This window comes from Leptonotus elevatus, chromosome 2 (genome assembly GCF_054856555.1).
Source record: "Leptonotus elevatus isolate MCC_2025b chromosome 2, RoL_Lele_1.0, whole genome shotgun sequence".
Taxonomy (NCBI): Eukaryota; Metazoa; Chordata; class Actinopteri; order Syngnathiformes; family Syngnathidae; genus Leptonotus; species Leptonotus elevatus.
The window spans coordinates 20,284,179-20,300,025 of NC_141240.1; the positions used below are offsets into that span (position 1 = coordinate 20,284,179).

At 40.8% G+C, this 15,847-nt stretch overlaps 1 protein-coding gene across 10 annotated transcripts; it reads right to left on the minus strand.

The window, feature by feature from the left end:
• Positions 1-7: 7 nt before the first annotated feature.
• On the minus strand, positions 8-15,767 carry lrrfip1b (leucine rich repeat (in FLII) interacting protein 1b). 10 transcript variants are annotated; one of them, XM_086068652.1, is made up of 18 exons: positions 15,265-15,767; positions 11,920-12,006; positions 10,797-10,844; positions 10,251-10,295; positions 10,047-10,097; positions 9,786-9,863; positions 9,608-9,643; positions 8,333-8,458; positions 7,604-7,774; positions 7,235-7,327; positions 6,929-7,021; positions 6,627-6,719; positions 6,326-6,461; positions 2,771-2,820; positions 2,529-2,646; positions 2,370-2,449; positions 1,912-2,016; positions 8-1,788 (listed from the first exon to the last, which is right to left on the minus strand). In XM_086068652.1, the coding sequence occupies exons 1-18, from the start codon at positions 15,352-15,354 to the stop codon at positions 1,678-1,680; spliced, it is 1,611 nt and encodes a 536-aa protein (XP_085924778.1). In that variant the 5' UTR covers positions 15,355-15,767; the 3' UTR covers positions 8-1,677. The 10 variants fall into 10 exon arrangements, with proteins under 10 accessions (XP_085924778.1, XP_085924777.1, XP_085924771.1 ...); XM_086068651.1 differs by having other exon boundaries at positions 6,326-6,464; XM_086068645.1 differs by lacking the exons at positions 8-1,788; positions 1,912-2,016; positions 2,370-2,449; positions 2,529-2,646; positions 2,771-2,820 and adding an exon at positions 2,840-4,521 and having other exon boundaries at positions 6,326-6,464.
• Positions 15,768-15,847: the final 80 nt, after the last annotated feature.

The window sequence follows — 15,847 nt, forward strand, 5'->3', positions numbered from 1 at the left end:
GTGAACATTTGTGTTGCATCCCATGTATTTACAAACAAATAAATCAAGAAGCCTCAGAGCTTCTCCAAGAGCGAATGGTGCCTCCCTATGACAATCCGTCGCAGTATTTATTTGATAGCCATCTTAAGATTGATATGCGTAATAGTAAGCTTTTCCCTCGTTCCTAGAACAATTCATCACACTAGTAGAAATGTCTTACTAGTAATGCTTTCCCACTACTGTACTCTACTGTATTGCATTTCTGCCTGAGGTGCATTTGTTGAACGACTTTATGAGCAACTAGTGAAGTGCTGGGTAGAAATCATTCTAAAGGTGCGCCATTGTCATTCTAGTAGTGCAAAGGAATGTCAAGCACTAAGTCAGTGGTTCTTCTGAACCCCACCGGTTTCCTCACACACATTCACAGAATCCTTTTTTATTGGGAAAATAAAATGTGCTTTTTTTCCCTTTCTAATTCAAGACATAGGGATCGGGTTTACTGGTGAAAAAAAAGAACAGGGAGAGAAGCCTTTTCATCAAATCTGTCTCTCTCTATTACTCAACTATAGAGCACTTTAAAACCCACCACTGCTTTCTTAAGTTGGATCCCAGGTGCAGCAGATACAATGAAAACAGCAGAGGCCCCAGAATTGAACCCTGTGGAACACCATACATTCCGTTATACTTGGAATTCATATTGCACATATTTGTCTGACCACTTATAAGATACAATTGCTCTACTAGTGCATAGAAAGTAAGTAAGTAAAGTAAGTAAAAGACCAGCCACTAGTAACACATAGTTGTTCAACTAGTGCACATAAATGTGCAGTGACAAAAAAAAACGTCAATAGTAAGACAGTCATTCGACCAGTGCGCAAAAATGTTATCCAGTAGTGAAAAAAACACCACTAAGAGGTCTACTAGTACACCCTACTCATGCTACTAGTGTGCTGAGCTGTCCATATGCTAGTACGCTTCTCATCCTCACTTGTGCTCTAGTAGAACAACTATGGGCACGAGTAGAATGACTAGAACACACTAGTAGAATGATATGTGACTAATGAGGCAAAACTGTACATTAGTTGACATGGGCATGCTACTAGTACTACCAGTGAAGCACTAGATGTTGTCTAGAATTTCACAACATCGCTGGTAATACTAGTTGCATGCAGTTGTCAACTATTGTACGGTTTATGGTGTGCACTAATGTCAAGAAGAGTGGAAGGCAGTAGCAGAAAACTAGTAAGACATTCATTTCACTAGTGCGCTAAATTGTGCTAAATTTGTGAGGTCAATGAGGTCAAAGCGCACCCTCAATCGAGGACCTTGAACTGATATTGATGAAATCCTCAAACGACTTTTCACACTTGCCAGTGTTGGAGGAGAAGGCTGATGAGGCAGCAGTTTTCGTTTTCCTTTTCAGCACCTGTCAGAGCAAGTGGGCGGAGTCTCAGGACAGCATGAGACGTTCCAGAGAGTCCCATAAGACCTGGTCACACAGAGCCCGCCCATAAGCCCCCAACCCCCCCCCAATCGAGCATCCGTCACCCATCAGAACCAATTTTCAGTCCAGTTGCAGGCGAGAAGATTCCACAAGCTTTCAAACCCAGCGAGTCTTTCAGGAGTCCCGCCTCGGGAAGGTGCGAGTCCATTCGGGGACGAGGATGGACGGGAGTCTCCTCTTGGGGACGTTGGGGGTCACTGCTGGGCCAGCAGGATGCTGCGGTTGGCCTTCATCTTCTCCAGACGTTTGGCGAGGAGGCTGTTGGACGCTTCCAGCTCCTGGATCTGATCCAAAGCAGAACGCAACTGCAGACAACAAACACAACAGAATAGATTTCCTCAGATTTGGATAAACAATAAATAAATACATAAATGATAACAATAATTAAATAAAATACTAAAGATTTTGCAATTGTTTGAGGAAAGTACTTCTCTTTGTAGTTTTCTCTTCTCGACCTTCAGCTCATCCTCGACTATCTCTGCGCTCTCCGACGCCGTCCGGTAACGAGTCACCTGACCTTCCAGTCGGATGACCTGGACAATGCGAGACGCACCAGCATGGAAAATGGATTTGAGAGGAGTTGACTAATATTCTCAAACAGCGACAGTATAGGATTTTTTAATCCAAAAATGAGTGGTGGTGTTCTTATTTATTCATCCATTTATAATATCAGATGGGCAATTGCTACATTTTGAAAAGATTTGTAGTTTATAATTTCATATAGACAATTCTAATGAGGAAACTATTGGCCTAAGTCAAAATTGACATGAAACATACTAATTGCGCATATAGAATCTAATTTAATGGGGAACAAATATTGCTGAGAAATGTTTATGTGAATTGACAAAGAAATCCAACAACAAAAAGGAAAAGCTGAACGACGTACGTTCTGTTCCAGGTTGGCCACTTCCTGTTCAGACTTCACTAGTTTGAACTTCAGCTCGCTGATTTGTCTGTTTGCATCTCCTGAGAAGATAAATGTGCAATGGAGAAGTCATTTAAAAAGAAGAATATGAACAAGAGTGAGCAAAAGAGGAAGGCTCACTCTGAAGGTCCACCACATGCGTGTCGGTGCCATTTTTCAGATCGTTTTCGTCAGGATTTTGGCTCCGATCAGGTCCAATTCTTTGGCTCATAAATAGCTGAGTCTTAAGCATTCTCACCTATAACAGACATACGTCTTCAAAACAAATGAAAATTCTGCAGGATGATTGTTTGTCGCCCTCTTGTGGGAAATTTTGAAGGTCATTGTTGTGCTTTGATGATTAAATGTTGATAAGATCGCACCTGATCCTGGAAACGTTCTCTTTCTTCAAGTAACTTCTTCAGATGCAACTCTGGAATGAGAGCAGGGAACGCATGGTTACTAATAGCCTCTCTACCAATGAATTTGCTAATTCACTACATGATTCATGAAATTTGAATTCAAATCATTTGAATTATAGCTTGAAATTATTAGAGGGATTATATCGTGATCGTTTCATATTAAATGATTGGCGGTTTGATGCAGAAGATCAATAAGATAAATCTGTAATTGTTAGATTCCAATTAGACACTTTCTCTTCGCTTTTACAATTTCTTACCCCTGCGTGATGCTGTGACATCACTGTTGAGAAAGCCACAAGGTAGAATAGGGGGGGGGGGGGGGGTACTTAGAGCTCCACTCAACAAACATTTTATTCACATAAAAAAAAAACATGAAATACAATACAAACATCAGTGGCAGGTAATTACGTCCACCTTAGCTTAATAATTTATATCTCTAAACATGACAGTTGAATGATGTCAGTCTATAGAGTAAATAATGATCAGTCACTTGTCCTCATTAGGATGGCGGGTAAGCTGGAACCTATCCCAGCCAACTTTGGAAAAGGAACATAGGCCACTTTCTAATTCTGCGACTTTAATTTATTAAATACAGTATATTGATCAAGGCATTCCATATTGTTGATACATCATAGATATCAAATAAACTGTTGCATCATAGCATTCTGTTGAAGGTGATGATAAGGTAAATAGTTTAGAATGTTGTGGTGGTCTAAAGCATCGTGTCCACTACAATAGATCCGCCCCTGCACTGAGCCGACCTCCTCAATGGTCTTGTGTTCCTCTTAGCTGATTCCTGCCGTTCACAGCTGCTTACTGCTCCGTCTCCTCATGTGCTTCCTCACAACTGTCCATGTCTGCCACGGAAGGCTTGTTTGCAGCCTGCATATTTGTCTCCAGTATCTGACTGGAGCGTTGCTCCTCAAAGAGTTTTCCCTCGGGGACTTTCAGCAGCACCCATTCAGGAGCCGCCATGACCTTGATTTCCTCAACAAAATTTCTGAACTTACAACTCTGACCGACGGCAGCAGAGGTCGGCGAAGATCTCGGCCACACTGCGGGGAGGTCTTTAGGAGAAGTGGCGTCCTCAGCAAAGGAAGAATCCACAACAACAAAGTCGGCCATGTTTGGATGATCTGCTTCTTCGTGTGGCGCTTCGCATTTCTCAGTGATATTTTCAATGACTTTTTGCTCATATATTGCAGGAAAATCCTCACAGTTTTTACGCATGAGACGTGTTGAGCAAGATGGCTCCACTGTGACATTGTCTCTCATCGCAGCGGGAGACGAGAAACATTGAGCGAGCTGTTTGTTCATTGTCTGGCCTGTCGATTTGTGGACTTTCCCAATGGAAGTCCTATAAACATGTGAGATGGATTTTTTACATTTTGCTTGACTTTTGCACAGTTTTGTGCACAGTCTGGCTTCATACACTGACTTGACTTTCGGTGTGAAAGTCAACTCACGGTCAGAGTTTGCACTCTGCTTCACCGCTTGTTTTGCTCTGTTCACGGGCACACAATTTGGTTTGAGTCTGGCGGGAAATGTCCTCATCTGATCTTTTCTTCTTTCCTTCTGATTCATTTGTTGTCTTGCACAGGCCTCTCGGCTCGTGCCCGTAGCTCGCACGTGCTTGTCGGCCGAGCTGAAGCTGAGCGACTGCGGGGGTTTATTTATCTGACAATGGCGGGATGTCGTGTCTCCAGTGTTGCCTGAAAGACCACGAAGGACACCAAGCACAGACAAGTAGTCAACGACGGAGAGCGGAGAATTAACCCAGACACTTGTGGAAAAAGCCAATGAGGGTTTGCCAAGGAACATGAACATCCATTAGGTTGAAAAAATAAATAAATACAAATAAATAAACGAGAACATATTCAAATCAACAAGAACTGATCATGCTTTAGGGCAGGGGTGTCCAAACATTTTCCTCCGCAGGTTTCATACAAACAAAATTGTAAAGCAATTTTGAAATTCTTTGACCCTAATTATAGCATATATTGTTTGCATATTATATATATATATATATATATATATATATATATATATATATATATATATTTGTTTTAACCGTTACACCGCAGCTTTTTGTTGAAGGTGATAAGGGAAATCATTTTGGATTCTTTAGGATGTGGAGGTGGCCTGTAGCCCTGCATCCTAAACTCTAAAAACAGTAGGGTCAAAAGTAACCCGTAATATTCCGTTTTACCTATAGACGATTTTTGAATTGCCGCACGAGAGGGCAGCTATGCTTGAGCTGGGGTACTTTGACAGAGCCGGGTCTGGTAAGCTGACAAAGTTATGTTTGTTTTTCGGGATAAACACATTCTCACGACAAACGTAATGAAGTATGGCGTCAAAAGTCAGAAAAGTAGACACTGAAAAGTATGCTTTAATTTTACCGTCATTGAGCACTACGATCCCCGTTTATCTGCCTACGAGAGCTCACTACGCGTGGAGTGGATTCAGGGCGCAACACAAAAATCATTTTACTGACTCCGGAATGGTCGAGGAATGTTTGGAAGCAGTGGCAGACATGCTATTTGAAGAGAAAGGAAGAGAGCAACTTAAGGTCCGTGCACTCGGAGGATAGGATGAGGAATCAATCAATCAATCAATGTAAGTGACAATGCTCAGCTTTTGGTGCATGTCCGATTCTATCACGAGGAGACGAAAACATTTATAGAGGACATTTTGGGTATTACAGCTTTGAAAAGACATACGAAAGGAGAGGACATATATTTGGCCATAAAGGAAATGCTGAATGAGAAAGGAAATAATGTGAAAATTGTTGTATTCATAACTAGTGAGATTTAAAGATGAAAGATTTAACCATTGAATATTTGCACAAAAAAGAAATTAATGAAAGAAATATTTGAACAATAGACTAAAAATAAGTTGAGTTATTTAAGAAATTGAAGTTTTTGTCAATTAATTGACATTTTTTTACAATTGTATAAAAAAGCAGAAAATGAAATGATTGCGGTTGGGTGTTTTTCATCTCCGGATCCCGGTCAATTGGGCTGATCGGGTTAGTGGACCTCTTGCCAATCTAGTTGGGGACCCCTGTAATAGAGGGTTCTAAGTATTAAAAAAAAAGCATATATAAATAAAAATTAGGAGCAATTTAGTAACGCATGTGCCATAGCGGCGGCCGAGACGGGCCAGTGGTGCGCCCGGGGTTATCGCGCCCCGCGGGGCCGGGATCCCACCGCGGCCGGCGCGACGCCGGCCCTCACTTTCATTGCATAGGCTTAAACATTAAAACTGTAATGATCGGGCTGGAAAATCTCGACGTGACAGCAAGATTCACGCAAGCGTGGCCGCTTTAGAGCGCCTCGTTGTCAAGGTGTGGAAAATCCTCGAGACAGTCTGCTGGGAATTATTCCAATTATTACAGGTGAGTGGATATATTTTCACGGCTCAAACTTAGTTATGAGCAGGCTGTAGTTTGGACACCCCGGCTTTAATGTCATTGAATAAAAAAAGACGGATGATATTCTGTGTTAGCCTTACCCAGCATGCTCTCTCTGCTCCCAGGAGCTTCCTTCGCCAACCGGGATTCAAAACTGCTGCTGACTTCATCCTCAGCCTCGTCCAATCTAGGCCCCCCATTGGTTGCGATCTCAGGAGGAATGACCTCTCCGTGTTGCTGCTTGGGAGATGATCAATAATCAGTGACCGATCAGTGACTTGCACTCTTTTTCTGATTGGCTGACCTTCCTTAAAAAAAAAAAAGGCTGAACCAGGCCAAATTGTTACAAGACGTCGTGTCATGTGACATGGCGACACCATCATGTGACTTCTTTTTCTGTACCTTGAGAACTTCTCGGAGGCTGAGCACCTCAGCTCTCAGCTGGTCGCGCTCGATTTGAATGACGTCAGAGATTTCCCTCTGACGCTCTAATGCCTGAGAGGGGCCAAGACGATGAAATGGTGTATGGGAGGTAAGTCGTAAGGCAGGAGAGAGAAGAGAAAGCGGGTTAAGTAAAGTTAATGGATTAATTATATTAGTATGACAATCAGTGGAAATCAAATCTGTTTGGTGTTATTTTGTCTGGATTTACTTTGACCAACATTTGAGTGTTTGTAACGTTAGGACATTTCATCACATCATACCGCAATCTTCTTTTCCTTCCATTGCAGAGCCTCCTGCAAGTCAGACACCTCCTGAGAGTACGCACGTGTTTGTTCTTGTAACTGTGACACTTCCTGGGGGTGTGGAAGGAAGCAAGGAAGAAAGGAAAATGAAAAAGCAGTGTGTTTGTTGTTAAAAGCTCATTAAAAGGTGGTCAGTTTGCCCGAAGAAGATGTTCATCTTGCAACATCACGAGTGGGTCTTGCTGAGGTCACGCAGAAGAAGAATGTGACGACTCAGCTTTGCACATTTTGTGTGTGTTGGGACTGTTTTGGGGTTGAACTGACCATCAGAAGTTCTTCACTTCGTCTCATAGTCTCTTTCATCTCTTTAAACTGGAACTGAAGGATAATGTGACAGTCGCGCTCACGTTCATATGCCTGCAAACACACATGGCATGCCGACATTACAAAGCAATGGTGGGAAGTGATAAAGCACAAATACTTTGTTACTGTAATAGTTGATTTCTTAATTGCCTGTCCTTGTTTCGTTATTTGTATTTTATTTTATAATATATACCTAAGAGTGAACATAGGAGATGCTTTTCAAAGGTGTTTTAAGTTAATTGTAAATAAATTTAAAAGAAAACTAAAACTTCAAACCGCCGATAACATTCAGGGCTCTATTTTCATCTGACATCCCATCGACCTACTTACTTTTGTGCGCTCGTCAGCGTGCCGTCGCGCCTCCCAAAGCAGCTCCTCCATGTCGCTCAGTTCCTCCCGCAAAGTTTCCACTTGATACATCAAAGTCGACTTGTCGTTGTGCAGCTGAGCGTTTGAAACCATTGCTCGGCGATACTTCTCCTCTGCTTCTGCCACAGAGTCCTGAGACAATGTATCCATCATTCAAAAGTCAGACATTCCCTTATACCACAATTAGACAGATAGGAATGAACATCCGAAAGTCTAACTCGCCATTTTCTTCTGGCCAGTTAAATGGCTTGTTAACAATTTCTTTATTTTAATACATCTTGGAACATATGACACATGTGACCATTTTCTAAAACAGTGGTTCTCAACCCCGGTCCTCGAGTGCCCCTATCCAGCCTGTTTTCCATGTCTCCTTCAGCCAACACATCTGAGGATCGTTATCAGGCTTCATGCAGAGCTTGCTGATTAGCTGATCATTTGAAATACCTGTGTTGGCTGTTGGAGACATAGAAAACAGGGCGGATAGTGGTACTTGAAGAACGGGGTTGAGAACCACTGTTCTAAAAGACCACACCTATCTGACAGTTACATAGCATGACCCAAGAGAAATGGCAGCTTTTGCATAAGAAATTTCAGAGATTCAATATCAGTCATACCTGAATTCTTATTGATCAAAATAACATTAAAATTGTCGATCAGCTCGAGTGACAAATGGTGGTGAGATATTGATACCTTCATCTCCCTGATTGACGCCTCCATCTCCACGGAGATTGACGTGTCACAGCTTCCTCTGCGAGATGACGCTCCACCCAGTGACGAGAGCGTGGCAGCAGAAAGGTTCAGCGCTGTCCTGGAGCTCTGAGGAGGAGGACACGTCAATACAATGTAATGGCGGAAGCGGTATGAATTAAACTTCCCACGGCTGAGCAATACAGCCAAGAAAGTTACAGTAGTTCTCCATCCCTGCTTCAACTGCCACATCAGATCAGGTTTTCGGCAGGGAAGTAACGATAACTGCAATATCGCGATGTTGCCATATAAAATTGCCATGATAACATTGTTGTCATGTCAAGATATTAAAACATCTGTTAAAATGGTGAGGCTGTATTCCATTTGTGCAATTTTAGTACCCTCTGGTGGTTAGGACAATGTAATTTTAATTAGGAATATTTTGGCCACTGCTGCGGTTTTCACTCCCATAAATCAGTCATTCAGCTTAACACCGCATTCTATCGTCAACCTCTCCACAATACCGTGATAATTAGCGTATCATGAGGTTCATATGGTGATATTTATCATATCATGACGTTTGGATATCGTTACAGCCCTAAATTTTCTATGTAGGAGTGACATTGGAACATGTAACAGGCCATGCCTAAAGCCTGATGGTCATTGTTGTAGATAGATTTATTTTCCTTGCCAAAAATATATATGCAACTTTGTTCACATTTTCAGGGGCAAAGTTAATGTGGTAAGGAAGCAGCATCTTTTTTTTGTTGCATTTTACATTCAGTGACAATTTTTGGTGCTACTAGGGATGCAATGATATCTCTACTTATATTTACATACCAATAATGCCAAGCACTGATACTTGATAATGCCATTACATCTTGCGATTGTGGTTATTTTAATTTTACCAAATACTGTTCAAAAATCAAAACCATAAGATGGCAACTTTTTAACCAAATATAACTCTTTTTAGAGCAACAACTTGTCATTTATTGCCATTTTTTAACATCCAGCTGCATGTTTTCTAACAATCTTAAACAGATTTAAATGTAGCCTGTAATAATAATAATAATAATAATAATAATAATATAGTGTGTGGTGGATATAAACAAGTCTGAATAGACGCCATGTTACCAATATGAGGCAACTTATCAGGTATTGGCATCAGTGAATTCCCAGTTGTTAGATAAACATTTGTGTTCATTTCTTGCTTGAAATTGCTGACTGCTCATATTGCCCAGCCAGATCAAATGAGCCAAAGACAGAAACTCGACTTACTCTATCCAGGAAGTCTCTGTCCAGTCTCTCCTCCACCTAAGCACACAAACAGTCAAACCATGGAGATGCTATGTTGATGAACACATTTTGATCCACCGCAGCCTGAAACAAAACTGTTTCTATCACTGACTCCCAAGTCAGCTACAACGTCAGGTTAAGCAGACCGAGCAAAACTTACCACAGGGCTCGCCCGAGCTGAACTAGCTCTGGAGGACGCCCGGGAGCCAGAACCGAGAAATGAGCTGTAGTCTGAAGGCTGGGAAGGTAGAAAGGAAGAACAGGTGCAGGAATAGAAGGATGGAAGGAGACCATCGGTGGGAAGACGAGGATGTATGCAAGGAAGGAGAAGTGAGAGGATATACAGTATACCAGGCATGAAACCAAAAGAAGAAATAGAAGGGCTATGAAATCCAAAGACAAACTGATGAAGTTACGTCACCTTCAGACTGCCTCGACTCCCCACAGACATCCGCTCTTCATCATCTGACAGCTGAAAACACAAACATGAACACAAGTTAACTTCATAGTATGTCAAGAACTTGCACTGACGATGTGGCCACATTTCCCGAGGTAACCGCGTCTCTTTCACTCACGAAAACTTCTCACAAAGGAAAGACAAGGAAAAGTCAGAGACGATACAGACCGAAGCGATTCTCCGCGAGTGGCGAGAATAACGCTCGCCATCCTCCTGAAGGCCGCGAAGAAGAAGAGAAAAGGAGAAGACACGGTTATGATAAAGCCAAGAGTCACATCTTTGCTTACACCGAAAAAATGAGATGTGTATGCTTGACACCATTCTTGGCATGCAATAGAAAATAAAACAGCATACAACTGTTACGTAACAAAAGTTGAAATGAAAAACTGGAAAGCGGCAGTAGTGATGCCATTATCTCGGAATGCTACATGAACACAACAATAACAAGCAGCTCACATGCAGTGCAGCCGACCCGTAAAAACCTTCCGACTCCACCCAGGTGACTAAATCTAACATTTTACTTTGGTGACATCCATCTGAAAACGCAAACATGACTACTTTGTTATGTTATTGGGCATGACTTTTTTTCCCTTCCAGATGTTACAGTCTCTGCCAGCCAGGTCAATACAATTGGTGCGATGCTCTTTTATTCGTTTTTGACGAGATTAGGTGGGAGGAAGTTTTCATGGGCCAGCGGCAGATGCGTGGTCGTACCATCCACTGCTCAATGTGACCCCATTTATAATCCAGACCATAATACTTCTGTAGAGGAAAAGGAGCACAAATTAGAAACACTCCTCCATTTTGATTGTCCTAAAGTAGAATGTGGGTGTTGCTTTTTTAACCTCATGGTTTACACTACAAGGTTTTGAAACTAAATTGTTTGTTTGATGCCTACATGCTGTGTGCACACACAAGTTAGAGCGAAAAATTAATTAGACGCTTTTGTGAAAACAGTTTAAATAAAGAGGAGACAAAGAATTAAAGTTAGAGAACAAGAGAGATGTGACTCACCGCAGGATGAATGTTTCTAATGACTGATGATTGAACAACAGTCACACTGTTACCTGCTGTCTGACCTCTGACCACAGGGTGTGTCACATGTGTGCTTATTGTCACTCAATGCAAGTTAGTTGATTAGTGTTGATGAGTGGCAATCTTTTTTTCTTACAAAGTTTGGGGCGGAAATGTTTTAGTCAATGTCACTATAAGATTGAGACTTTACAGTTTTCCCCAAAAAGTGGAGATTTTTCTATTGAACTTCAAGTACATGTCAAGATGTTGGGGGTGCATATATATATATATATATATATATATATATATATATATATATATATATATATATATATATTGCATATTCTGATGATTTGTATTTATATTTCAAACTGTATTCGCAGTAGTAATAGTAGAAGTAGATGAAGAAATGAAGGAAGCTAAGATAACTAAGCTAAGCTTGTTGGTAACTAGAGTGAGGTTGAAATCTTTTGGCTTGCCATTTTTTCTGTAGGTGGCCCTTATTGTTTTGAAAGCAGATCAGGAATAAAAAATAAAATAAAAAATCTTTCCACAACCTCCACAGGATACTAAGTCACGATAATTTTTTAGAGACATCCGATAATTAGATTGAAACAGAGGAAGCATTTTGATCCGATGGTTGGTATGTGTTTGACTAATTTCTATTTATGACACTAATCAACAATAGCGCAGCGTGTATACTGTACATGCTCTACAATGCTGGCCACTTTGTGGTCATTTATAAAAATTCAATTTCACACCATGTGCGCCCATTTGGGACAATTGGACTAGCTGGTGAGGTAGGTAAGTGACAGCATCTCACCTCTTTGTGTTGCTTCTCCAGTTCCTTCATCCGAATCTCTCTGGCTTCCGCCCTTGCAGTTCGTCTCGCCGCCAACCGCGCTTCTGCCTGTCACAGACGTCAACCACGTCAAGATCTACTCTTCATCAAGAGTTCTTTAAATTATTTTTATTTTTTTACACCTCTACAAACACCATCATAATGGCCAACATTAAACTACAGTAGAGTAGTAAGTCTAAGTGCTCATTGTAATCGAGACGAGTTTTATTCCTAAAAGTATATTGAACATCCAGTGTAACATTATGCACACTAGTTTGAACTTTAACACTACATTAACTTGTACGGTACGTAATTATATTTTCAAAAACAAACCGTTCCTAAAGATAGAATGCAAATGCATTGAACTTCAAAGTTAAATACAACTTACTTGACTGTACTTAGCCAGTGACTCTGTATGATACTGATGTTGGTATCATACTTTGAGAACCACTCAAATGAATAATAAACATCAACAACGCAAACAAAATCAATCGTGCGGTTCACTAATGGACGGTTTAATTGATATTTTAAATAGTAATAAAAATGGTCTTTCTTTGATACATCATAGATAGGGTTCATAATTAATAATTATATTCATAATGAATGATTATCGATGCAGACATGGCAACCTGCAAAGTAGGTAAGCATTTTTACATGGCAAGGCTTTGGAGCCTTTATACAATATCCTATAGTGCGCTGACTTGGTCATGTACTAGTATGCTCTCTGTCCACACTAGTGCAATTTGGCACACCTACAGTGTGATTAGGGGACACTAGTAGAACGGTCTTCCACTACTATGACATTTCAGTGCAGTACTAGAACAAAAGGTAAACCAAGGGCAATAGTTAAACAACTACTTGTTACTAGTATTACTACTAGTGACAAACTTGATGCTAACTGGTAGAATATTACAATGTCACTACACACTAGTAGTACTTGTAGCACCAAGTTGTCAAGTAGTGCACTGTTTTGCCTCACTACATGTTTGTAGTTGTACTCTTGCGCCGTAGTTATTGTACTAGTGTGCTGAATTGTCGAGTGAGGACAAAGAGCATACAGTACTAGTACAGTACATGCACAAACCAGTGTGCACTAATTAGTTATTAGGTCTCAACAATTGTCTTAAAAACTACAATTTGGAAAGAAAAAACAGCCCAATTTTAGTCTGCCGGTATGCTTTAGTTTTTATATATGTACTGTACTTCTATTTTTAGTGTCATATATAGGTTCAGTGCTTAAGAACTGCAGTCCATATATTTACATATCATTATTGCATTAAACGTGAAAAGTTGAAGTGATAAAGCCATAGATTTGTTGACATTATTTTTGTAATCTGATTTATGACTTACTTATTTTTACACCACACTTGTTTAGTACTTTTTTTTTTTTATTGTTGTAGTGAATGCTTAAAAAACTGCAGGGAAAAATATTTAGAAAGTTAATAAGTGAAGCAGATCAATAAACTGTCTTTCATATTAAATCACGGTTGATTTGCTTTTTGTTAGCAAAAGCCTAACCTACAAGACCAAAACATTTATGTACCATAAATCTGGCACTGTATTTTTTATCGTAATACAGATTAATTCATTGTCTAATCACATATCACAATCACAACATTGAGAGAAAAATCACAATTCATTATTTTTGTAAATAGTTCAGCCCGAATTGAATATTAAAAAAATGTTCAAACGGCTTGCCATAATTTTATCTAAAAAGTTCAAACACGCCAGTTTGTCACGCAACTAGTGGCAGTTTCTGGTATGCGCGATATGTGTGGCCGCACAGTGCAACATTCCAATGGGGCTGGAAGAATGCTGGAGCGAAAGTTTGTCAACGTCAAGGAAGTATGTTCGTTGTTTGAAGGTTTCTGTATATAGGGGAAGAACTAAACGTAGTTGGTAGTTGGTAGAACGTGATTGAAAGTGCCATTGCCATATGGAAGAGCCAAAGGAGGAGCTGCAAAGGGTGCCCTTTTAAGCTAGGCCCCACTGTTCACAACAATAATAATAATTTGAATAGTCTATTATGTAGCACTAAAGTAAAACAAGCTTGAGTGGATCCCCGTGAAAACAAAGAAAGAATAATTTGACCTAATCATGGCATGGAATTTTACTCCCACTTGTCCTAAAAGTTGACTGAATGAATGAGCGAGCATGACTGCACATCTATGTACACGGAACTTATTGTTCTTCCCCCTGACCCGTAACCACAATGGGAGGCTGGTTTGGATGATTTGTTCAAATTTTTCCTAAAGACTGCACATGGAATGCAAAAATGTCTAATTATGAATAGTTTTACACCATGAAGTTGTGGAAGATCTATCCATCCATTTTATATGACGCCTTCAGAGTTTAAGGGAGCTGGAGTTCATTTGAGCTGACTTCAGGAAAAAAGGCAGACTACACCCTGGGCTGGTCACCAGTCAATCCCAGCGTTAATGTACAATAGGACAGACAGCTATTCTAGAATTGTAATTAATCCACACAGCCTGCATAGCAGTCGCTTGTGAATCACCAGTACACCAATTATAATCACTCTAATGTCTCACACCTGTTCATGTTATATGCTGAGTTATTTGTCAATATTATTTTCAGACGTGTGTCTGCTAACAGATGGGTGGATCAAAATCAGATTTTTCAAAACTAGCATAACCTCTAATATTACGGAGGTGAGAGTGAGTGTGCATCCCTCATACTCTTTGGGCTGGCAACCTGAACATTGGGAAGCTACCCATCCCCACCCCGCAACGGGTGAGAAATGAGCCCAAAGCTGCCGTTTGTTTTCTGCACTGACCTAGTGTGTGTGCGTGTGTGTGTTGCGCCCGCGACCCCCATTCTTTAAGCTTCTAAACATTAATCTGCATCTCAACAGTCACATGACTAGTCTGACACACATGTTTTGTCTACAGCACATATTTGTAAGACATTTTATTCTGGATATATATTTTTTTATTAGTAAAATGACATGAAAAATATTACGATAGAGAAAATAAATCGTCTGAGCCTAATAAGTATGATAGTATTTTTTTTTTTTTTTTTACTATTATTACAACTTCTAGTTGCAGCAGTAGTATAGTAGTATAATTTGTATTGTTTACATTATCATACTCAGCATATATATTTGATGTGTGATATTGATATTTGTATTTTGTTTACATTCTAAGCGGTATGGAAAATGGATGGATGCTATTATATAGAGCATATAAGTACGCTGAATAGTGGCTGTATGATCATATAAATAATAATAATAATCGTACATTTCATTATTATTCTTGATTTACATTTTATTGATTGAAAGAAAATTCTTTGGACTTGAGGAAAACTCACCTCCCGGGCGATCTGTTTGAGTGCATCGTCCTCTGCGGTCAGCTTCTCCTGGTTGGGCAGCCTCTTTCTGCTGGGTACTTGAGTCCCCATCGCCCAGAATTATCCAGCAAAGCAAAGCAACGTACCGTACCGAACCGAACCTTGGTTCCCGGATTGGCCGGAACACACCAGCCTTGCGTTCACAAGCTTCCCGAATACTAGAGAGCCGCGTTGACCATCAAAGTGACGCTCATTAGAGGCGTGGGCTTCAGCTTCAAGTCCGAACTCTCATTGAATGTTCGGTGTCGTTCGCGGTTAGCTAACGCTAGCCGCGCTTCAGAACCACACAACGCTGGAAACCGGCTCCGTCACAATTGTCGTGACTCCTCCGCCCCGAAAACTCGTTAATCCACCTACGTTGCTTCCGGGACGCAAAGAAGCAAAACACACCTCATGGCGGCGACAGGTGACGTGCGGATAAGGACGCCACTGGACCTGAAAGCACCTTACCTTGCGCAGTTTGATGAGTCGGAGGAGGAGGAGGAGGAGGAAGGAGGGGTGGGGGGCGTTGGGGATGTATTGGCTGGGTAAAGTAACGACGTAC